Source organism: Saccopteryx bilineata, chromosome 4 (assembly GCF_036850765.1).
Source record: "Saccopteryx bilineata isolate mSacBil1 chromosome 4, mSacBil1_pri_phased_curated, whole genome shotgun sequence".
Classification (NCBI taxonomy): Eukaryota; Metazoa; Chordata; class Mammalia; order Chiroptera; family Emballonuridae; genus Saccopteryx; species Saccopteryx bilineata.
In genome coordinates this window covers 286,196,928-286,221,545 of record NC_089493.1, presented here as the reverse complement: position 1 = coordinate 286,221,545, position 24,618 = coordinate 286,196,928, and the positions used below count along the sequence as shown (strand labels likewise).

Sequence of the window (24,618 nt, the reverse complement as noted above, 5' to 3'; positions counted from 1 at the left end):
GTTCTGGACACCTCTACCCAAACTAAGGGGAGCTGATGGAGGCCCAGTGGAAGGAGGGCTAGATCGAGGGCTATAGCAACCTTCCCCCATGAAATGCCTGCATCTGGATTAAAATGCAACGAACAGCTTGCAACCCCTCTGGGCTCCCCAGGGCACAGACACGATAGGCTCTATGAGTTGGTGCTGCGTTAAAAAGAGGTTTCAGAGTCTTGCAGGTAAATTAATTTTCTAGTCAATAATTTATATTGGGCACAATTTTTACTTGAAGTTGTGCCAAGCCCAGAATAAATAAACAACAGCATTTGAGTTCATTATACTGTATTTTGAATTATTTTCCCAACTTTTCTTGGTCTATAGCATAAAGTTTTCTCTGATACAGTTCAACATTTTAATATACAATAGATTACATGTAGTAATGAATGAAAGATAATGTGCTTTTATCTATATTATATAGAGAGATATATTTCACAGATACAATTCTTCCTGGTTTTGGTTGTTGACAGAGCATAAGCAGTTTCTTATTTTTTACTTACAATTAGGCTCCTGCCCTTTAACTGAAAGGGAACTTTGAGTTCCTCTCTTGGTGGAGAAGGTGGAAAAGTGTAGATGAGTAGAAGGTCGGAGGGAAGAAAGAAAAAACCACAAGCAGTGTCTAGGAAACATGATGATTAAAAAAAGAAGACTATCCATGCTTTGGAACGGAAAGATTATTAAAATGTTCTGTGATTTCTTTCCATATATCACGATGAGCAGGGTGCAACGCCCATGCAAAGGAAGCCCCAGTCCGCATGTGTGAAAGAATGTCAGTTTTAGGACAGAACATACAACCATTCACAAGTCAAAAAGCTGCTTGAACAAACCACATTACCCCTTCACAGTGATACATCACCATAAACAATGAAAGCTTGCCCTGGAAATCTGTGAGGACAAAGCTGGATGGGGTGATGTGACCGCGTCATGTTACACAGCCGCTCACATGCATCACAGAATCGGTTTTGGTATGAGGATAACTGCATGGCTTGAGATAGTGGAAGTTGCTTTTAATAACCGGATCATCTCAGGGACAGTTAAATCCTAGAATGCCGTCTGTTCCAAATTGTGCAACGGACACAGGATTTCTGAGAGGATGTTAAGGCTTTGGGTTTTTCACTCGGTGCTCATGTGTTGTATTGGTGCTTCGGTTTAATGCTGTAGCTTGAAGAGGGTGCACCCAGAGGCCTTGCTGGCATGCCCCACCTGATGGCTTGTGTGCGCCTGCAGCTGTGGCACTTGAGGGGCGCAGAGGTGGCTAGGAGCTGCTTGGGAGCCGAACCTTGCTGCACTGAATGTCGGTGAACTGCACTTCCTTGACATCTACTTTTCTGGGCATCCCCAGCTGGTCCTCTGCTCTGCCCCTGCCCTCCCCCACATCCAAAGACAGCTTTGGAGACCACAGGCCACTGGTGGGATTGGCTGAGGCCCCGGGTTCTGCGCTGGCCTGAGTCGGGGTCACTGAGGCTGGGCCAGCCCAGGGTGGAGGGATGGAGATCCTCTTTCTAAGCCTGAGTCAGGCCCAGAATGCCCAGCTCACCACTCTGGCAGTGTTTGGGGCTGAACTCAGAAGGGGCTCGCAGACAATTTTCTGAAGGATGGTGGCTGCCACAGGCTTTCCCAGGACCTGGTGGCAGTTTATGATGAGGGGCATGGAGCAGCTCAGGCTGGGCCAGCGCATGAGGCGCAGAGCAGGAAAAGTGTCACAAGCAGAACGAGGTCACTGCAGTTCATCAAGCCGGAGAGGCAGCAGGAGGGTTGGTGCCACACTGGGGCTCAGAGGCTGTTTTCTTGCCCTTCAGAGGGACTGGAGGAAGAGCAGTCTCCTCCGCACTGTCAAGCAGTCTCAGGACACCCTGGTCACTCACGCAGCCACTGGCAGAGCTCCTGCTCCAAGTCATCCATGGGGCTGTTGCTATGGGCACAGATGCCAGAGGTCTTGTGTTTGCGGTGGTGATGGAAGCCACCTGTCGGGAATAGACTCTTGGAGTTCTGGTGACTGTTGAATGGCTAGTTCACGAGATCATACTAGGTTTTCTCTCAAAGCATGCAGGTCTGACCTACTGTAATTCTGTCAACAAAATGGACAGTTGAAGAAGATGAGGAATTTGGAAATAAGATTCTGAAAGGATCAGAGCAGCCCACTGTGTTGGCCATGTCAGAAAAATGAATTGAAGAATTTGAATCACTATTCATGTGATTCTTGCAATAAATTCATTCAATAAATTTTGCCCCATTTGAAATATTTTAGGAAAAAGGGTGTTTTTACCCTAAGTTATCTGGGTAACTGCTTCAAACCTCTTTTTAAAAATAGTTTTTACTTTATCTTCTTAAGCTTTATTGTATTAATTTCCTGAAAGTTCATATAAATAACATTCTTCAATATTAAAAAAATCTATACAAACAAATCTGAGCATTCTCCTGGTATCATGGTAGATGAGGATCTTGAGGAGTCTACACAAGTCCTTGATAGAGATTCTTAGAAAATACAGTTTGTCATGCAATTAATATAAATAAGAGAACAAGGACACAATTCAGTCATATTCTTCTGTGCTAAATGACTATTCCAAATGTGGTATCATCGGACGTCTTTATTCTTGAGGAAGAAGAGACATAATTCTAGCAGACCAAAATTACCAAAGAAAAGTCCCACCAACACACCATGTCATAAAACTTGCTTCTAAAAAGTAAACTCTTGGTGTTTTCTATCCTTTGTAAATAGTCAACAGTTGGGTTTTTTACCCAAGGTCCCTCAAATGATGTGGAAATGGCAAATTATGTGCTATGCTATTTTAAGTTAAATGATCAAGTGATATTTAGTTTTCTTTTCCCCTTCCTCTAATATGCCCCTGAAACACTGGAGATGTACAGATATATGATAAGGGTGGTTTTAAATGACCTAACATTATACATAATACAAAATTTATTGTATAATAAATAATTAGAAAAAACCACAATTTTGTGTTAAAGGAACATGCTCTATTGCTATTAAATTGGCAGGTAGTACAGGACACCAACATAATCTGTTTTACAGTAATCTTTCTGAAGGCACCAATATGCTGCCAACTTTGCTTCTCTTCCCTGATGGTCTTTGTGAGCGTATGGACATAAGTTCACATGGACACTCAAATAATTTTAAAACTTATCCATTCTAAACATACATTAGATAATAACTTAAATATCCAACCCATAATTCAAGTAGCCAGTCTTACAGAAAGAGAGAGAGAAAAGGGAAGATGTATTTTACCTCGTCAGTCACTTGCTGACTACTGTCTACTCTCACCATCTCACCATTTAAATACACAATGTCCCGTTCCACTGCCTGGGTTCTTTGCTCTTTCCTGGCAAAGGAGGGAGGCCAAGAAGTTAGATCATTTGGATTTGCAGCATGCTCTGTTTTCTGGCTGTGTAGCTGGAAATCACGGACAATGAGCTGAACCTAGGCAAGCCACTCAGTGGCTCTGAACATGAGCTTTCAAATCTGTTGTACAGAAAAAGGTGTTTCACTTCTGCCTACCTATACATGACACAGAGACAGGGCCGGGTAGGGCTGGCTTCAGGTCAGTAGACATCCAGAGGTCATTTCTGGAGACCTCAGATACTGGGAAGCTGGGGAGAATGAGAGATGGTGGTCCTAGGAAGGAAGAGCATGGTGAACCACTGAGGTTTGTCTTGGGCATAGTAGGATGTCTATGCCCAAGGGAATCCAAGCAGAGTAGACAAGTCTACATCACTCCCCTTTCCCATTTTGTTTCCTTCTCGAGAATCACACGGACAAGTGTCTAAATACCTTCTCTTTTCTGATACTGTTCCTCACCCTCTCAACCTAGAAGGCAAGGCTTTTGTTTTCTGAGATCAAATAGGTCACAGGAAGACGGAGAAAGAGCAACTCTTTCAGAAGACCGCTAGAAGCTGGGCTGCCTCGCCTCACAACTGGGCATGGAGTGGAGATGGGATTGGCAGAGACTTCTCAGAGAGCAAGAACACCCTTTACTGGGTGGGTATTCCTGAAAGGCTGCCATTAGCCAAATCAGTCCAAGTCAGTGCCTTGTTCCATCCAGCTCTGAGACCCTCACGCTGGCACCTGAGCTGCCATTAGGGGAGGACTGTCTTAAAAATAACAGGTATGATCTAATGAGTGCATGTGAAGTGGCTCCTCTCGCACGGAGGGTCCAACACAATATTGGGGTAGTTGTTTCCTCTGAACGTTTCTCATCTGTTGCTTTTTTGTAAGAGACTAAACAATCCATAAGACCATAAACACAAAACTAATCTCTAATGGGTTATAGAAGATACTATGAAGCCACTGTTTTAAAATGTCAATATGGAAAGGGATGTCACTATATGACCCCAGGTATCTTGAACTTTTCCCTTCAGCTTACTAGTAGAATTCATAACTGTAGAACCATCATTAAAAGCACAGTTTCTAATCATAGCTGCTCCTCAAATATTCTCAAGCATTGCAGCAAATTTAACAACCCAAATAAAGGGAGCTTTGGCATTATTTGGCACATAGTTGTCAGTAAATATTGGCTCAATGTTACTTATCTGCTGGAAAGAATTTGACTAACTTTATATTTATATATTGAAAAGCTCTTTGGATGGCTCTTCAAATATATCTAGGCAGCTCAGACATAAAATGCTAAAATATAATTTTGATTGGAAACACATATGTAAATAAGCATCATTAACACTTTTAATCAAGTTCCCAACAGAGAGTCCTGAAATGCTTAGAAACCGGATCTGCAGATAAGTTATAATTAAAAATCATTATTCCTTTAGTTATTGCAAATCCAGGGTATTTTATTTGGATCAAGGAACTCCTGAAATTGTATGCAACACTAAGAGGGCTTATTATTATATGCATTTTTTTTTTCCTGGAGAAAGGAGCCACAAGTTTCATCAAATTATCAAAGGCTTTGTGAGTCAGAAAAAGGCTAAGAATAGATGCTGTTGATGACAGATTTCAGGAGACACTCAGATTGCTCAATACATGATTGCTTAATTCACTTCTCCTTCCGACTTTCAGGCCCAGCAGGAATATGAGAATTCCCCAAACTTAAATTACTCTAATATACAGTAACAACTCTTTGGAGTCATGTTATTAAAAAAAAAACACAATTTTTACAAAGGAACTGTATAGACACTTGGGGAGATTTTAAATTTACATGTATATGGTATGCAAGTGTCTACTTTTTAAAAATCACTTCCTCTCATTTATCTCTTTCTCCAGTTAGCTTCCTTTTCCTAGAACTCGGGACCCATTCCAGGTGGCCACGACAGATTCCCACAGCAGAACAAAGCAACCACGTAGGAAAGAGATTTTAGATGAAAGAGAAACCACAAATGATAAGTTCTGAGGCTATAAAAATTAGAGGCTACCTTTTCTGGACTGTTTGAGAAATTATGGGTGCTGTTTCTATTAGAGAGACCCACACTCTCATAAGACCTTGCATGCATCCAAGACCATTATTCCCTAACCTCTAGAACGGTTCGTAGGAATGACTGTAGCACAGCGTCAGGAGGAAAAAATGCCCTCATCAAGTAGTGCCCTCACTGGACCAGGTTCCAGCAGAGAATCACCTAGAAGATTGACTCCTGCAAGCTGCTAAGGATGGATGGGCCCACATCTCTGTCTCCCTTCACTGAGTCTACAAAAGGGTCGTGCATGCTAATTGCTCTTAAAGACTGGACCCATCAGGATGAACCCTTTATAGGTAAAGGTTCTAAACTCCAGCAGATCTACAGTTTGTCTCCAGATGTGGAGGTGTTGCGAACCCCTAAGATGGTATAAACAGCACGTGTGTTTTTCTGAGAAGAGGCTCAGTGACTTCAGATCCCGAGATGGGTTCGTGATCTCCCGTGATAGGGGCATCCCCAGGAACTCTGCAAGGGAGAGGCTACATTGGCACATCTTTTCAGAAATCCTACTTGATTTTCTCAGCCAATTCCTTAAGATAATGCAGGAAAAACTATTTAGAAGGCCTAATAAAATAGGGATGTCATCACAAGCAACACTAGTCTTGCAACCTGCTTTTCATTATTTTTTTAAGTTCCATGTAAAAATAAACACTTCTCAACCAAAGTTAACTGTAGCAAGTATGTCCATAAAAAACCCACAGGACTCACAGAACTTTTTTTAGTTGCCTTGTTTTCAAAGTCATGATGCAAAAGAACAGCAAACCTTTCTATTTCAGCCACAAGCTGAAGGAAACAGGGGTGCCCAATCTCTGAAGTGGCAGTGAGCTTTACAATGAGGAAATACCAGGCATCAAATACTTAAGAGTTTACAATACTTTAATGTCCATTTCTTCAATGGATGCATTTTGAAATTATTAGAATTAACAATTTACCAAGAGTAGAACAAAGGAAAGATGGAAAAAGCAAAAAGTTGGACTGGCTAATTTAATTTCAGATTCTAGGCATGATGTGATTTTCTGAAACAACCAACCAAAAAGTGTTTACCTTAAAAATCTAGAAATGATAACGCAGATAGATCTTTGGAAACTACAAATTATTACAGCCCACGTAATGGGAAGCATGCGGCCTTTGGCTCTCAATGTCATGTGCAAATGTGCAGGTGTCTCCACGAGTGAAGTCAGTGTTAATGGAGTCATGTGCAGGTGTTGCATAATCTGTGTGACTCTTCAAGCTACTTAAGGGTTTAATAACTGATGCTCTACATTTATTTGCATTGGATAAAATTATGTGCTTCTTTATATATATACACACATATATATATATGTGTGTGTGTGTGTGTGTGTATACACATATATATATATATATAATTTAATGTTACCTGGGTCCAAGAAAAAATAGCAATTGCAACTCAAAGCAACTATTTACACACATTCAATTCTGAAGTATTGCTTCCTGCCCTAAGTTCAAAAGAGGTATTGCCACTCTGGAGAACACATCCATCGTGTCAGTAGTGCTTGAACCTGCTGCTTAGAAATCCATCTGTCTTCAGCAACTATCTGTTCAATGCCAAGTGGGCAAGATGCACGGCATTTCCGTTGCAGAGAATCTGCGGTTCTGCGTTGACTATGCTTCAGAGCGGGCAACAGGGAAGGACCAGTGAGAACATGGGAACTGGTTATTTAGGAAGGCTCAGGGTGTTGTTTAAAGACAATTTTGACCTCTGGGTGAGCCAGCATTGAAGGATTCAGTTTGTACAATGCTGAACCAGACCACCAGATGGTCTCCCTCCCTGCGGTTTTGCCACCTCTCCGAGTTCCCAGGGTCGGGAATCATAAACACTTTGTGGGAGGGGAAGGAACAAAAGGAGTTTGATAAGGAAGAAGTGTGTGCAGAGATGAACCTGGTGGAGCACTTTTCAAGCGGAACAGCAGAGACACTGGTAACTCACAGGCAACCGCGCAGCCCCTAAGGTGTTACCAAAGCTACGGAGCCTGGAGTGAGAGAAACACACAGTAATACTGATGGAAGAAAGCCCAAACACACTCACAATCCCTACAGACAAGGAGAGCATCAGGTAGTGTTTTTCTTAAATAAAAATAAAGATTCTGCAATATTTTATATGAATACATTCTTTAGAAGAGGTATTGTCACAACCATCCTTTCTCCAGCATTGGAAGAACAAAGTGAAGGTAAGACCTGAAGGGAAATCTTAGTTACTGAGAATACTCTCAGTTCCTCAGGACATCGAGCTCCTGGCTACAAAACAGCCAGGTGCATCCCATGCATACCCCTTGGGGAGATGGCTGATCAGAATCGATGTTTCATGATGCTGGAAATGGCAGGTTCTGTACGAATTTGGAGAGGAAGAGTGACAGGGGGATTAACACAGGTGAGAAGGTTACACAGAAATTTACCAGTGAAAAGCAAATGCACAGGGCATGTCGACCTTAACATGAAGACCTTAAACAGAGAAGGAGCTGGTCCTCAAATTATCCCATGAGCTCTTTGCCAGTGTCACCTTAAAAATAACTGTGACCATGACAAGGCAACTATCGCCTGAGTTCAGTTCTACATAAACTTCAGACTCCACGTGGCAAAACACAATTACAAGGAGGACTGGCAACAAAGGGCACAGAAGTAAGTTTCCTAGGTTTCTACATTGCCCCGGTTTAACACCTCATGTGCATCCAGACGATTCTGTCCCAACATACAGGTCAAGAACTCTGTCTAGAGAAAGCTGGCATTTGCCCACCAGGGCCAATCCTGCCACCCCCAGGTCCTGTTCAGGTCGAGCATGGGAAGGATGGAGAAACCTCTTGCGTGTGTGAAGGCCGAGACAGGCCTGCACTGCCTGCGCCCCAGCCTCCGTCCAGATCTCCTGCTTCACACCCAGCCCTGTTCTCATCTGAGCCCTGCAGCACCACACAGGGCAGACGTGGTGCCAGTTCAAAGAACAGTGGTGGAGAGCCTCTCTGATCTCTGGCCCCCGGGGGGCGGAGGTGGCCCAAAGTGGCTAAAGCACTAAGAGACAACTCCTTATCCTCTGCTGGTGCCTTTGGCAGATCCCCGGAGGCTATTTCTTGCCCTTCACCAGAACGACTTGGCATCCCCTCCCTGAAAACACGTTTCCTGATAGATAAATAAATAAATAAATAAATGCAACCCTTAGACATTTATTTTCATTTCCCTCTCAGACAAGTCAGCCTCCAAGACAAATCCCTTCACTCCCCGCTGGAAGACTCCTTGGCACAAGGACAGAATAAAAACGGCTTTTAAATACCTGAGGGCTGGGTTCACAAGCTTTGTTTCCGGTTAGCATCTGGAATCCCGGCCTGCATGTGGAGGTGTGGGGAGCAGGACACCCACAGCCCACAAGGGTCCAGGTGCTCTGGAAGGTGCAGGGAGGGAGGGGTGCCAGGCTGTCCCGGCTGACTGCTGCTCTCAGCCCACGCACCCCTTGATACCCTCTCTCAGTGAGTTACCGGCACTTGATCTCAGATTCATAAATCAAGTGCGTGTGCGTGTATGTGTTTACATAAAAAGGTCAGGTTGCTGGAAAACACTATTATGTATATAGAAAAAAACAAACCTCAAAAACATTGTATTAGCAAAATAAAGGTATCTCATGAGAAAAAGCAATAAAAATGATTACTTAACCATGGTTTTTGTCTTAAGAGTTCAACAATACTCAATGCCATGACCTCCACCTGTGGCCTCTTTTCCTAGACGCCAAGGCCACAGCCGGCCCCTGAAGGCACTTGTTCTCCATGCTGCTGGACGGTTACACCAAAGGGAGAGGGTTCCGGGGGCAGAAAAAGGAAAGAAATGGATGAAAACGAACCCTGAATAACTGTGATCCACACAGAGGTTAGGGCTGCAATGACCACGTGACACCACACCTGGGATGGAACCTGTGGTGCTTGGAACACACAACAGCCAAATACAAATATTATTGTGTTGTGATGGACAGAGCACCGCGAGCAGCGTTCAGGCGCTGCGTCACACACTCTTGGAGACATTGAGCTTGGTGAGTTCATTGGCTTCTTCCATCCCCACATCTTCACATTCACTTTTCTCTATGGCTTTGCCAAATCGACACCTTTCTTCGGTTTTGACAGGCTCTTTCCAAGGTCTCTTAGAAGACAAGTAAGTGTCCTTGGCCTGTGTGTTGTTCTCAGAACCCAGAGATATCTTGTCCAAGTTCTGTACAGAAGGCACCAGGTTGGCAATCTCGTCTGTGGGAGACCGTCCGATGCTGCCATCCACCTGCACTCGGATGTCCGGGGAGATGGACAGCTGGTGCTGTGGCACAATCCCATTGTCTGTGCACTTTGGGTAAAGGTATGTCTTCATCTGACCTTTGCCCTTGACATTCACCGTGCCCCTGTAGTCAAAATCATAGCCCATCTTGCTGAGGACACGGTAGCTTTCTTCACTCACCTGGATGCGGCACTCCACTCCCGTGGTGTCCATCCTGCTGGCGATGTTGACGGTGTCTCCCCAGATGTCGTACAGCAACTTGGTAGTGCCAATGACCCCTGCCGTCAGGGGTCCGTGGTTGAAGCCAACTCTGAGCTTGAAGTTGAACCACAGCATGTTGTTGTTAAAGTCATCCACCACCCGCATCATCTCCTTGGCAAACTCAAACAGGATCTGCAGGTGCTCCTGCGGGTGGCTGCCATCCTGGCACTGTGTGGCATTCAGCCCCGATGCGGCCATGTATGTGGCCCCAATGGTCTTAATCTTCTCAATGCTGCTGTAGTCTGGCTTGCTCAGCAGCTCGTCGAAGTCCCCAATCAGCTCATTGAGGACCCGGTAGCACTCCTTGCCTCCCTCATAGTTCTCCTCATAGAACTCACTGAAGTTGACAATGCTAGCAAAGATGACTCCCCCATTGTCATGGTTCTTGGAGTAGGTCTGAGAAACCTTCAGCTGCTCGGCCACATGGTAGGGGATGATGTTCCTTAGCAGCCAGTCAGCTTGGTCCCTCATGCTCTGGATCTTGGTGCGGTGCAGGTCTGCCTCTACGTCCCCGTGGTAGTGAAGGCGGTAGCTGACTTCGAATTCTCGATTCAGGAACCAGACCAACAAGAGCAGGAGAAAAAAGACGAGAATCACCTCCTGGCCAATCAGGCTGGCTGGTGTCCGGCTGTGATGCAGCAACGAACTATTACATGGATTCCTCTCGGAACTGGAGAGGAAAGAGAGAAAGACATCCCTTCTTAAATGCTTCCTTTAAAGAAAAGGTCACTCTCAGCACTTCCATGTTCTGAAACAGCCCAGCTAACCAGCATCCTGCATAAAATTTTGTTAAGCTCAAACCTTTGACAACCTGCAGTTGCAAAGCCACCCATTTCTATTTAGTTGGCTGGCTAAACACATGGAGAGACAAAGACGGACTTCCGTAACTGTTTAATAAGTGCTTTGAAACTGCTTTGTTTTTCAAAAGTTTTAGCTCTTTGGTGTTTAAAAGATCTCTCCTTTTCCCCCAACATTTTATTTTGAAAAATGTCAACCTTACAGAAAAGTTAAGAGACTAGCAAAACAAACCCTCACACATCCATCTCCTGAATTCAACAGTTAACATTTTGCCACTTTGCTTTTTCCCTCTGCCAACACACACACACACACACACACACACACACACACACACACACACTTGTTGCTGATCATTCTGAAAGTAAGCTGCAGATATTACAACACTTCAGTCCTGAATACTTCAGTACATATTTCCTATAAGAAAGGACATCTTGCTATATAACCATACCATTATCTTACTCAAGAAATTTAACGTTCTCTGATATATTGATATATTCACTTTTTAGATTTCTTTTTTTTTAGGTGAGAGGAGGGTACATAGTGAGGCAGACTCCTACGTGTGCCCCAACCAGGGTCCACTAGGCAACCCCATCTCAGACCAATGCTTGAGTACTGAGCTATTTTTAGCACCTGAGGCTGATGCATTCCAACAGAGCTATCCTTAGTGCCTGGGGTCACACTCAAACTAATTGAGCCACTGGCTGCAGGAGGAGAAGAGAGAGAGAAGGGGGGGCAGTGAAGAAGCAGATGGTCACTTCTCCTGTGTGCCCTGACCGGGAATTGAACCCGAGATGTCCATATGCCAGGCAGATGCTCTATCCACTGAGCAAATCAGCCAGGGCCACATTTTCGATTTCTAATCCAATTTACAAAGAATTTTTCTAAGTTCTCTACTCTTTGCCTGTATAAATGTTGGGCAAAATACCATTCCCCTCACTCTTGAGTAAGATCTATTTTGCCAAAGTCACGTAAGGGAATTTCAACATTTTTAAAAGAGTATAAAATGTGGGCCCTGGCTGGTTTGCTCAGTGGTAGAGCATCAGCCTGGCATGTGCATGTCCTGGTCCTATTCCCAGCCAGGACACACAGGAGAAGTGACCATCTGCTTCACACACTGTGATTGTTCTGTTCAGATAAAGTTTGTACTCTGATTTATTTCTAAAGTGTACCAAGTGGGCTACCAGGTTATATGTAACAATGGGCTGAGTCATCATATAAATATAATCATATATAAAACGGATGAGTCCTCGGTTTAGATAGCTCCATGGCACAGAAACTGAATTCTTTACTCCAAGTGTTTAATGGGTTTTACTGTTACCTATAACTTAAAGAAAAATAATAATAATGAAATTGACAAAATGGCCACCACAGCCCTCTATGAAGCGTGTCACAAAATCCCTGGGCTTAGAATGATGACACCTGGGCCGTGTCCTGGCTGGACCACTGCAGAGTCTTAGAACCTTGGGCAAGTCACACCATCTTTCCCGGTCTCGATCTCCTCATGTGTAAACTGAAGAAAGGCTAGGTAGGGTATTGCTGGGTCACTACTGCCTAAGACCCTCTACAGAAAGAAATGAATGCAGAGATCAGAGGCTGCTATCTGTACAATGGCCTTCTGGCACAGGTGCCTGAGGCTGGCTTCAGAGAACTTGGGGATGGTAAGGTGGCCACCTTTCTTTTTTTCTTTTTTCTTTTTTTTTTTTTTTGTATTTTTCTGAAGCTGGAAACGGGGAAAGACAGTCAGACAAACTCCCGCATGCGCCTGACCGGGATCCACCTGGCACGCCCACCAGGGGCAACATTCTGCCCACCAGGGGGCGATGCTCTGTCCACCAGGGGGCGATGCTCTGCCCCTCCGGGGCGTCGCTCTGCTGCGACCAGAGCCACTCTAGCGCCTGGGGCAGAGGCCAAGGAGCCATCCCCAGCGCCCAGGCCATCTTTGCTCCAATGGAGCCCTGGCTGCGGGAGGGGAAGAGAGAGACAGAGAGGAAGGAGGGGGTGGGGGTGGAGAAGCAAATGGGTGCTTCTCCTATGTGCCCTGGCCAGGAATCGAACCTGAGTCCCCCACACGCCAGGCCGACGCTCTACCGCTGAGCCAAACGGCCAGGGCCAATGGCCACCTTTCTTGATAAGAGGGGGTCACCAGGCCCAGACTGTACAAACAACTCGCTGTCTGCTGAGTACCGGCCCTCCTTCTGAAAGCCTACAATTTTGGTACATGATAGGAAGGGGTGCCTATGTGACCAGCCTCCAATGAAACCCTGGGCACTGAGTCTCTAAAGGGCTTCCCTGGTGGACAACCTATCACACGCACTGTCACAGTTCATTGCTGGAGGAACTGAGTGTGTCCTGTACAACTCCACTGGGAGCGGACTCTTCAAAGCTGGCGCCTGGTTTCCTCTGAACTCCACCTCATGTGCCTTTTCTCTGCTGATTCTGCTTTGTGTCCTTTCGCTGTAATAAACCACAGCCGTGAGTACGGCTGTGTGCTGAATCCTGAGCCACCCTAGCTAGTTATCTAACCTGGGATGGTTTGGGGGATCCCTGATACAGGTTCTATGACTCACTGCCTGTGAACAAGGAACCAAAACAGGCTCTATGGTAAGACACACCACACTTCACTCATTTATTTTGCTAACTGTCATTTAAACAAATGGCAATATATATACTGCTCACAAAAATTAAGGGATATTTCAAAATAAACATGAAGCAATAAAATATCCCCTAATTTTTGTGAGCAGTATATTATGAATCTCAAGTACTAAACAAAATAACTATTTATTTAAAATGACTAAAACATGTTTATTATATCTAGCCCCTCGAACCTCCGGTTGGCTGTAGAGTAGGAAGAAGAGAAAGTAAACCTTCTCTGTGTGTGAGGGTTAGGACCTTTCTGTTTCTCAAGTTGGTGACACAAAGGAACAGCCCCCTTAATGAGTAGACATCACCAAGGCTTAATGTCCTATTAACAGCACAACCAGGCACTGTACACCCCTGTGGTAGAAATGGGTGGTGTGTCTAGGTTTTCTCAATTGGCCCACAGGTTTTGTCACTTTTCATGCTGTGCTGTGGGCAAAGCCAGCAGTGTGCCCTAACTCTGTGACAGGCACAGGCCAGCTCCCTTTGGACAGAGGAGGGAAGCAGCACAATGTGGACTCTTAGGGGAGGAACAGACTGCAGGCTTTGCTTTTACCTCTGCTTAAAAGGAAGAGTCCTAACATACAGATTTACAGTGAGTACCCAAGGGGCTGCCCTGCGACAAAAGGGACCTATGACACACAGGTGGAAGAATCACTTCCAATCTATAGCCCATATTTCTTGTTCTACTACAGAACCAGCAAAGGTGATGACCCTATTCCTAAGTTCAAGAGTCAATTTATGACTTAATAGTTGGACATTAAATCATAAATGAAAGTTGGAATAAAATATAGCATAATTCATGAAAAATATGTAATGAAAAATGATTAAAACACAGAGAAAAATAGAAAACAAAAGTCACTTGTGTTCTAACCAGCTAAACATGGGATTTGTTAACATTTGGGTGTATGTCACTGCTATTTAAAAGTCTATTATGCCTAGGCCCTGGCCGATGGCTCAGTGGATAGAGCTTCAGCCTGGCGTGGGGACATCCCGGGATTGATTCCTGGTCAGGGCACACATGAGAAATGACCATCTGTTTCTCTCCCCCTCCCTCTTCCCCTCCTGCAGCCAGTGGTCCGAGCATCGGCCCAGGCACTGAGGATAGCTCGGCTGGGCCAAGTGCGTCACCCTCAAGCGCTACAGCTCGGTTGTGAGCATTGGTCCCAGACGGGGTTGTCTTCCCCGCCTCTCACCTAAAAATAAAATCTAGGGTGCAGGGTGGGAGGATCACTAAGAGGGGAGACGAAGAGGCTTCTGGGGTCCTGGTAATGTTCTCTTTTTCTTGGGTCTTAGTGGTAGTTAAGTGGGTATGCTCACTTGTGAAAATTCATTGAGCTGTATTCTTATAATCTGGATCATTTTCTTTGTATATGTTATATGTCAATAAAAAGTTAACTTACAAAATCTGCTAAGTGTTTTGCTTTTTGTTGTTTCTTTTATTTTAACTTTTTTATTCTGGAATTAAATTTAATGGGGTGTTTTGCTTTCAAATACTATAGTTGTAATCATACACAGAAATACATTTGCATTCTGCCTTTGTTCCATAGTTACTTTAATTCTCCTTCCAAGGTCTAGATATCCAGATATTTAATATTTTAATTGCAGAAATAAAAAAGTGTCATCACTCATTACTAGGTTGTAATTATTACAGTTTACATTTTTCGTATACATACAATAAGTTATCTAGCTACTGTTACGGAGCATATGTAATGTCACAAAATAAAAAAAAAAAATCATAGGCATTTCCCATGTTCCTGCATTTTAATAGCTGTAAAATTTGAGTACGTTTATCATAATTAATTTATTGCTTTTTTATTGACAACTGAGGTGGCTGATGACTTTTCAATGTTATCAATCATTGTGATAGATATTGTTGGGTATGCAACCTTTACCATACGCTGAATTATCTACTCAGCAGATAAGAAAAAATAGAATTATTTACTAAAAGGTTATGAACATTTTTATAGATTATCAAATTGCTCTCTAAAACAACTGTACCATTCTGGGGAGTAATGAAACATTGCAGACAGAGCATAGCCTAGCTGTGAGAGAGGCCAGGGTTTAAACACTGTCAGTGACCAGCAGTGTGACCCCAGGAAGGTTCTTAACGTCTCTGATCTTCAGTTTCCTCATCTGGAAAATGAGGACAGTCATCTAATGTATCAGGTTATTAAATAAACTTAGTTAAGTACTTAGTAGCTTCACAAAATTAAATACCGCCTGCAATTTATGAATGTGCCGCACCCTTGCCCGCACTGGGCATTTTTGTCATAACTTCTTAAACGTCCAATTTAAAAGACCAAAAGCAATTCTGTAGTTTATTTCAATGTGCAATTACTTCAGTAGTAACATATTTATCTTAATCTATTTACCTACATTTCCTCTTGCGAATCTTTCAGTTTTTCTGTCTTTTAATTATACAGGTCTTAATTAATTTTTAAAAAAATTTTTTATTAATTCATTTTAGAGAGGAGAGTGAGAGTAAGAGAGAGAGAGAGAGAGAGAGAGAGAGAAAGGGGGGAGGAGCAGGAAGCATCAACTCCCATATGTGCCTTGACTAGACAAGTGCAGGGTTTTGAACCAGTGACCTCAGTGTTCCAGGTCAATGCTTTATCCACTGCGCCACCATAGGTCAGGCAACTTTTATTTTTTTTAATAACAGTTCCACAGAAATTTTTCTCAGCCTTCCTTGATCCCCCCAATCAATCTGTCAGTAAGTCACTTTATTTGCATGTGGTTCTATTATTATTTGTAAGATTGGAAAGTTATCTCTGTCTTAGAGGCTTGATAACTAATTTAATTTTTCCTAGATTTTTATATAGTTTTATATAATTTTTATTTCTGGCTCTTCAATTTACTTAGAATTTAGTTTGATGTTTATAGTAAAGCAAGGGTCTAATACTTATTATTTCAAATTTCTAATCAATTATTTAAAAATATTTTAGGGAATAAAGTAAGTACTTCTCTTTGGTGAGATCTCCTAAAATGTAAAACTAAATCAAATCTCACATATGTTTTAACTATCATTTCACCTTCCCAATAAGATATTATAACTATGATCTGACATTTTAACAAGGAGAGTTTCCATTTTTTCCTTTAAGAATGTACATATTGTTCTTTTTATTTAAGATATAATTGTTTTTAGGAAGTTTAGAGATAAGTAGTAATAATAGTTACTCTCATTGATTCAGACATAAGCAAAATGTTAAAACCTTACCTGAAATTCTGTATTGCACCAACATGTGATTCTATGGTACTGAAATTAAAATAAAGAAATACATTATTACAAAAAGCAAAGGGAGCATTATATAAAACAATCTAACACAAGTTTAAACAACTTTCCTTTTGTATGTGGAGATCAGGTTACACGGTTAACTTTTCTCTTTAGGGGAATAGGGAGAGAGAAAGAGAGAGAGAGAGAGAGAAGCATCAACTTATTGTTCCACTTAGTTGTGTCACTGAATGCCTCTCATATGTGCCCTGACCAGGACGCGAACTGGTGACCTTGGGGGTTGAGCCATTGCCCTTTGGATTGAACCTGCACCCTCAGGGTAGAGCCCTGACTTGGGGTCCAGCCGGTGCCCTTGAGATCAAGCAGGCAACCTTGGCACTCCCAGAAGATGATCTATCCATTGTGCCACAAGTCAGGGCTAACAGTTAATTTTTAAATCATGATTTGATACTGTGTGTTGATTAAGAATAACACAAGGTACATAAACGATATAGCTAAAAAGCCTTCATATCAGCTATGGAAAGTAGGCATAGTCAGCAAAGAACAAAATAAAACAGAAAAATTTTCTAAGGCATATATTTTATGTTAATCATGGTGTCCTATAGCAGTGGTCCCCAACCTTTTTTGGGCCATGGACCGGTTTAATGTCAGAAAATATTTTCACAGACCAGCCTTTAGGGTGGGATGGATAAATCTATCACGTGACTGAGACAAGCGTCAAGAGTGAGTCTTAGACAAATGTAACAGAGGGAATCTGGTAATTTTAAAAAAATAAAACATCGTTCAGACTTAAATATAAATAAAACAAAAATAATGTAAGTTATTAATTCTTTCTCTGTAGACCGGTACCGGTCCGTGGCCCGGGGGTTGGGGACCCCCTGTCCTATAGAATAGAAACTTCAGTCATGTTAAAGCAGCAATCCAACTGACAGTCAATTTTGAAAGAAACTGCGAGAAGTGTTGGCAGATTACATCTTACTGGAAAAGCCAGACTTTGCTACTGGTGGTGTCCAAAACCATCACATCCCAATTTTAGGGCACTGAAACCATACACAATTAACTCTCTTGTTAGGAAAGGGACACACACGCAGCCTGCATTCTCTCCACATTCTTAGCAGCTTCTTTTGAAGCCGTGTTACACCCAGAAGCTACCCCATCCTGCAATCAACTTCAAACTCCCCATCCAGGGAGTGTTGCTCACTGCGAAGACAGATGAGGTACATCTGTGAGCAGCTTTCCTGGCAGCAAAGGCCGGGGAGGGATCAGAGTGGCTTTTATAATCACATCATGTGTTAAATGACTTTACAGAAAAGGGAAGAAAGCAAGAGCTACATCACAAAACGTAAATTATAAGACTTCACGTCCTTGTCTCACTCTGTCCAGATATAATTGTGACATCACTGTAATCCATGTGTCTGCGCACCCGCAAAGTTGGCCATGGTTCTCAGAGTCCCTTCTCCTTTATAGGAGTCAAGTTTATATTTTTGATCATCACCCCATATATTCCCTACCCTGTCGAGACTTAGCAGTGATAATGGGCTAAATGGACTCAAAGGACCTTGTGTGCATGGAGGAGTACTGGGTCAAGCGGAGATTCAACTGCCAGCCCAACCCCAAGATCTGCTATTTAAACTCTGGGCAAAGAGGTGATGAGGGGACCCCCATTACAATGGCTCTCTAGACCCAAATGGGAAAGCCGCACACCAGTGACTGAATAACACTGAATAGCTAGCTGATGAGGCATTTGCGATGGATCTAAAAGGTTAACAGGCAGATTGCTGAATTTCAGACTCTTGAGAAGGAGCTTTATAATGATCATAATTCCAGATGGAAAGGAAAAAGTAGGCTTTGTTTTCCTTAAAGTAATTTTTAAAAAATATTTATTTATTTATTTATTTAGTGACAGAGTCAGAGAGAGGGACAGACAAGAAGGGAGAGAGGTGAGAAGCATCAATTCTTCATTGTGGCACCTTAGTTGTTCGTTGATTGCTTTCTCATATGTGCCTTGCCTGGGGGTCACAGCAGACCAAGTAACCCCTTGCTCAAGCCAGCGACCTTGGGTCCAAGCTGGTGAGCTTTGCTCAAACCAGATGAGCCCGCACTCAAGCTGGCGACCTCGGGGTTTTGAACCTGGGTCCTCTGCATCTCAATCCGACGCTCTATCCACTGCGCCACCGCCCGATCAGGCTCCTTAAAGTAATTTAATGACTCATTAAAGTTTTCTTTCAAATACTGAATGACAGCTCTACTTTATATACCCCTTTTGATCTTAATTTGCATAGAACTAGATATCTTTCATATCGCCATTATTTTATTAAGTAAATTAAGGAAGGATTAGTCTGTTCATTACTAACCACTGCTTTAGTTATAGCCAAAGATAGACTATGGCAATTTCACTTGATAGTATCACAAACTGAATTTCCTTCTTTTGAGTTTACTAAAGCAATGGTTGTCAGCAATGGTAATACTATTCCTAGGGGCCATTTTGGAAACACTGCAGGTCTCTACAAATCACAGTGAAGAAATGTTCCATGGGCCCTGGCCGGTTGGCTCAGAGGTAGAGCGTCGGCCTGGCGCACGGGGGACCCGGGTTCGATTCCCGGCCAGGGCACATAGGAGAAGCACCCATTTGCTTCTCCACCCCTACCCCCTCCTTCCTCTCTGTCTCTCTCTTCCCCTCCTGCAGCCAAGGCTCCATTGGAGCAAAGATAGCCCGGGCGCTGGGGATGGCTCCTTGGCCTCTGCCCCAGGCGCTAGAGTGGCTCTGGTTGTGGCAGAGCGACGCCCCGGAGGGGCAGAGCATCGCCCCCTGGTGGGCAGAGCGTCGCCCCTGGTGGGCGTGCCGGGTGGATCCCGGTCGGGCGCATGCGGGAGTCTGTCTGACTGTCTCTCCGTTTCCAGCTTCAGAAAAATACAAAAAAAAAATAAAAATAAAAATAAAAACCTGTGTCACTTAAAAAAAAAAAAAAAAGAAATGTTCCATGTAACTGAAATATCTGGTTAGCCTAAACTCAGTGTAATCAGAAATAAGTGATTCTTCAAAAATGCTGATAGTAAAATATTTTTTATAAGTAGTTACACAAAAAGTCCTATATTTAGGAGAAACCTTAATGGGTTCAAGACCTTATCATGATTTTTTTGTGTGTGTGTGACAGAGAGAGGGACAGATAGGGACAGACAGACAGAAAGGGAGAGAGGTGAGAAGTTTCAATTCTTTGTTGCGGCACCTTAGTTGTTCATGGACTGCTTTCTCATCTGCCTTGATGGGAGGGGGGCTACAGTAGAGCAAGTGACCTCTTGCTCAAGCCAGCGACCATGTGCTCAAGCTGGTGAGCCCAGGCTCAAGCTGGCGACCTCAGGATTTCGAACCTGGGTCCTCTGCGTCCCAGTCTGACACTCTAGTCACTGCACCACCACCTGGTCAGGCATGGAATTTTTTAATAAATTCCTTACTGTGTGCATCCTGTTATCCAAAGTACCATTGTATTTCCAACTACATATTTAATTGAAAAAAGTTAAAAGCCACAAAAACAGATGCAAATATTACTTCAACAGGCAATTGAGACTCATTTTAACAAATTAAGAACCAAACATTATTCAATTATTAGAACACATGAAAGGGTTCTTACTCGATTTCATTAATACAAGATATTTTAAATATGCACATAGATCGCCATCCTACATATTTTTATTCTTGCAGTTCTGTGGTAAGAACTAACCCTGTCCCCGGGGACTCTCACACAGCTCCTGTTCTTTTCCCATCTCAACAGTCTATCTTCAGCCCTTATCAGTGATATGGTTTTCTTTCTTTTTTTTTAAATTTTTCCTTTAGAGAGAAAGGGAGAGGGAGAAGAGTAGGGCAAGAGAGAGAAGCATCAACTCATTGTTTCATCTGGTTGTTCCATTTAGTTGTGCACTCACTGATTGCTTCTCATACATATAGGGGTCGAGCCTGCAACCTCTGGCATGCTGGGTTGATGCTTTTATCTACTGAGCCACCTGGCCCCTGTCAGTAATATTGTTTTGAAGGCCATTTGGTTTTGAATGTATCATTTGATACAGGGAGGAATATCAAGATAAGAATATATTTCTAGTGATTTGTTATTACTCTAATGTCTCATGTCATAATGTGGGGAGCTGTATGACACAATATTTATGAATAATGCCTAGGTCACTTGAAAGAATGTGATACCTCTTCATTTCTTCTGCTTCAACAGTCTGTTATCTATCTTAGTACATTAACCCTACCTCAAATAAGGTTAGAACCTGCTTCCCCTTTTCATTTTTTTTGTCCACCTATACCTCTATCCCTTCATTTTCTTCATTGTCTTGTACGAAACAGCATCTGGTCCTACCTTCCTAAATTCAAACTTCATTATAAATAAGTTTAAGCAAGGGACTATTGCATTATGTCCCTCAGTGGTAGTCACTCAAGAGTGTCTAAATGTAAATACATGTTATGTTATTAAAATTATTTTCTTTTTCTTTTTTTTGCACACTACTTTTTGGGCACTTTACCAAGTTGCTGATGTTATGTGTGCTGAAAGCCATCTCATGTGTGACAGTGACTATCTGTTAGAGCAGAGGGTATTTGAGCTGCTGTGAAGACGAGCTGAGAAAGACCCGAGTGGGGCTGGGAAAGGCGTCCCTGCCACGGAGGGTGCACATTTGGACCGCGGTGGCATGCGTACCTGTCTGGGCACAGGGAGACGTAGAGCAGAAGCAGGGGCCCGGCCCCGACGACAGTGGCGAGGGAGGACCGCATCCAGGAGCTGAGCTGGCAGAAGTTACAGTAGTGCACCACTGCGATGAGGACGGCTGAGCTCACAAACACGGTGAACTGCAACGAGGGGCCGGCGCTCAATGAGAAACCCACCCCAGCCCCTCACTCGGGGGCCCACTCACCACCCGCCACCGGAGCACCCTGGGCCCAACCATTCAATCATTTCTCTCTGCTTCTGTGCCATATAAAAATATCATGGATATCAAAAATATCCAGCAGTTTCAAGGACAGATCATGAATCACTAGGTTAATTACAGAGAACTTCAGGGTACAAGTTTACAGAGGCTCTGAAAGTCTCCAAATGTGTGGAAATTGTATTTTGGAGGAAAGGGAAGGCAGGCTACACTATTCAAGAACTACATTGTGTAACCAGTTACCTTCAAAAAGCCTTTCCATCAGGTACCTACTGCCTGTCAGCAGAAGTGTAATTTGGTGTTAAATTATCAAACACAGCTGCCCTGGTAGTTCGTGTTACAGTCACTGTCACCCAAAATAAAACCTTCCACAACAGCATTAATTCATCGATAGGGTTTAACTCAGAAGCTCCTTCCCTGATTACCAGCAGCTGATTCAGGTGTGAGTCAATCACCTGGGTCAGTTCTGCAGACCAGCACATTATGTTGTATTGCTTACACCATTTCTTCTTCTTATAAAACACATAAGAAAACAACTGATTTGGACCTTCATGGACACCAAGAGAGGTAAGACAGTACATATGTGCTGGGGACTCTCCCTAGGGCAGGGTGGCATCTTACCCAGCATTCATAAGTGTGGCCAATGACAGGCTTGAGCATCTGGACAGGCTTCGTGTTAACCTCCCTGCCTGCTCCTCTATTACAGGCAAGGCTTTTCAAAAGAGAAGCTCACAAGAATGACAGAGATTGTACTTAAGAGCTTATGCTAAATTGGTGTCCCAAGTCATAAGACTTATTATTTTTTTAAGTGATGAAGGAATCCAGAGAGCACAGAAATAAAATCACCCAGGCTTTACATACGTGTATGTTTGTCTTAAATTCGGAAGTGACGTGTGAGTAGACTGCGAGAGCAGGAAGCGACACCAGGATAGCCCCAATGAAATGGCGTGGGAGCCAGCCCGCTATCCACTCCAGCAGGCGCTTGGTACAAGCCATCACGTCCTCCAGGAAAAACACCATCCTGTAACAGGGAGGGAAAGGAGAACCAGGGTGTCTGTGGGTGGGTCAGCCTGCCAGGGAAGGGGGATAGAGGGGCCACTGCCAGCACTGCTCCCTGCTCTTATCCATGCTGCTGCCACTGGTGGGAACAACAGGTGGAGTCCCCCACACTCCTCACTCTTGGTGGATGGCAAGTACACTGGACTTGCTCAGCTCATTGTCCCTTAAATTCATTTGTTGCATTCTAGTGAGCTGTGATTGTAAAAAGCCAAGCATAAGCCTCTGTAGGTGCAAACGGAGCTGGTAAGAACTGGGCATGCAGATATTAACAGGCCCTGTGAAAGGTGGCCCCTTTTAGTACCATTGGCTTCTGGGGCAGGAGGCCTTGAGTGGGTGGTTCAGGAGTTTTGTGGGGCCTTTCTGGTTGCCCCAGTGATTAAGGGGTGCTACTGACATCTAGAGAGGCATTCTGCAATGTACAGGGGAGTTCTGCCCTGCATTCCACACGACTGCCACATGCTCCCTGGACACACACGGAGGTGAAAAACCTGCTGACAATGACCTCAGCCTACAGCCTAGTTGTGTTTCATTTACAAACAGAAAGTGGTTTCTGTGTTTTTTCAACATACACTTTTCCAGGAATAAACTACTGTGGAGACCAAGCAAGATTACCCCTTGTTTTGTTTGGGACATCACCAAGAGATGTCTGGCATTTCAGAAGTCACAGGCTGCACCCAGCCCATGGCGCATCCAGAGATGTCACTTTCGCAGTGATCATGCGCATGAGAGCAGACAGCTGATGTCTCTGTTACAACTCCAGGTGGTGGTGCCCCAGCATATTCCAGGTGAAGCACAGCATATTTTATTTTAAATGGCTTTCTTGTTGCTTCTCCCTCCTATGGAGTGACAACATTTCATTGATTCTTTTAGAAGTTGTGTGTATAGGCGGGCTATATTTCAGGACAGTGACGTGAACATCATAAAATGTTTTTCATAAAGAAAGGAGCTGAGTGTGTAGGATGGAGAATTATGGTCCTGAAGGAAGAACAGCCTTGCCTAAGTTCAAGATCCTAGAGCCATGGGGAAGCCTGGACTCCAGCAGTGGGAGACGGAAGAGAAGACCGTGGGGGTCTGCCTCAGGAGGGAGGCCATGCACACAGACCCCCTCTGGAGTCTGTCCCTGAGGAGGGCGGAAAGGGGCAAGACCACTGTCCTCACTTCTGCAGGGGCTAGGAGCCACTGCTGAGCCCCGAGCACACTAAGCCTCATCAGGGCCTTGCACACAGACACAGACACCTGCACCTTCAGGCCTGAACAGCGACCACTCTGGTTGAGTTCAGCCTCCACCAGGAAACCCCAAATTTCAACCATGTCCCACGTGAAGCCAGGTCCCATCTGACCCTTTTAAGTCCTGGACTATTCTGGCCTCCACGTGAAGCCAGGTCCCATCTGACCCTTTTAAGTCCTGGACTATTCTGGCCTCCTTATACTTAGAGGGTAATGGAGTCTTTGGAATATTTCCAAGAATCATCACAAATATGCTTAAAGGCAGAATACATAAGCCCTACAAGGAGACAGAGGGAGCTGAGCCCCAGCCATGAGAAGGCAGGCCTGCAAGGCCCTCCACAAAGGTCCCTATCCCTAGGACTGCAGGTTTCTGAGGGCAAGACCCCTGTTCTCATACGTGTTTAGGGCACAGCACAGATGGCTGCAGTGGAAGGACAAGAGCCCAAGCTGTGACTGGGCAGCCAACCCCAGAGCTGGCCACTGAAGTAGCCGCAGCACCGGCCTCCCTGGAGCACCTAAATATTCCTCGGTGTAAATTCTTGTCAGTCTTGTCAGTTTGGAATTCCTAATATATATGTCCTCAGCAGGAAGAGAGGAAATCCTTCAGGGTCTCAGCCTCTCCCAGGCTTTGCCAATCCCCAACCATGTGAACTTTTAAAGCCACACCAGAGGTCTTTCAGGAGCACAGTGGCTACTTCATTCGCCTGGCCTAGCACCTCGGCATCCAGGCATAGCCAAGTCTGCAGTCTCTGAGCATGGGTGAGCCCAGATTC

General features: G+C 44.0%; 1 protein-coding gene across 1 annotated transcript in view; it reads right to left on the bottom strand.

Moving 5' to 3' along the window:
- Positions 1-301: 301 nt before the first annotated feature.
- ADCY9 (adenylate cyclase 9) overlaps positions 302-24,618 on the bottom strand; it is a 161,089-nt gene continuing 136,772 nt past the window's right edge. The window contains exons 8-11 of the mRNA XM_066275077.1: positions 22,421-22,580; positions 21,334-21,482; positions 16,628-16,666; positions 302-10,642 (exon numbers count right to left, since the gene is read on the bottom strand). Of these exons, the coding sequence (XP_066131174.1) occupies positions 9,451-10,642; positions 16,628-16,666; positions 21,334-21,482; positions 22,421-22,580 (1,540 nt within the window). The 3' untranslated portion in view covers positions 302-9,450. The remainder of the gene's footprint in view (positions 10,643-16,627; positions 16,667-21,333; positions 21,483-22,420; positions 22,581-24,618) is intronic.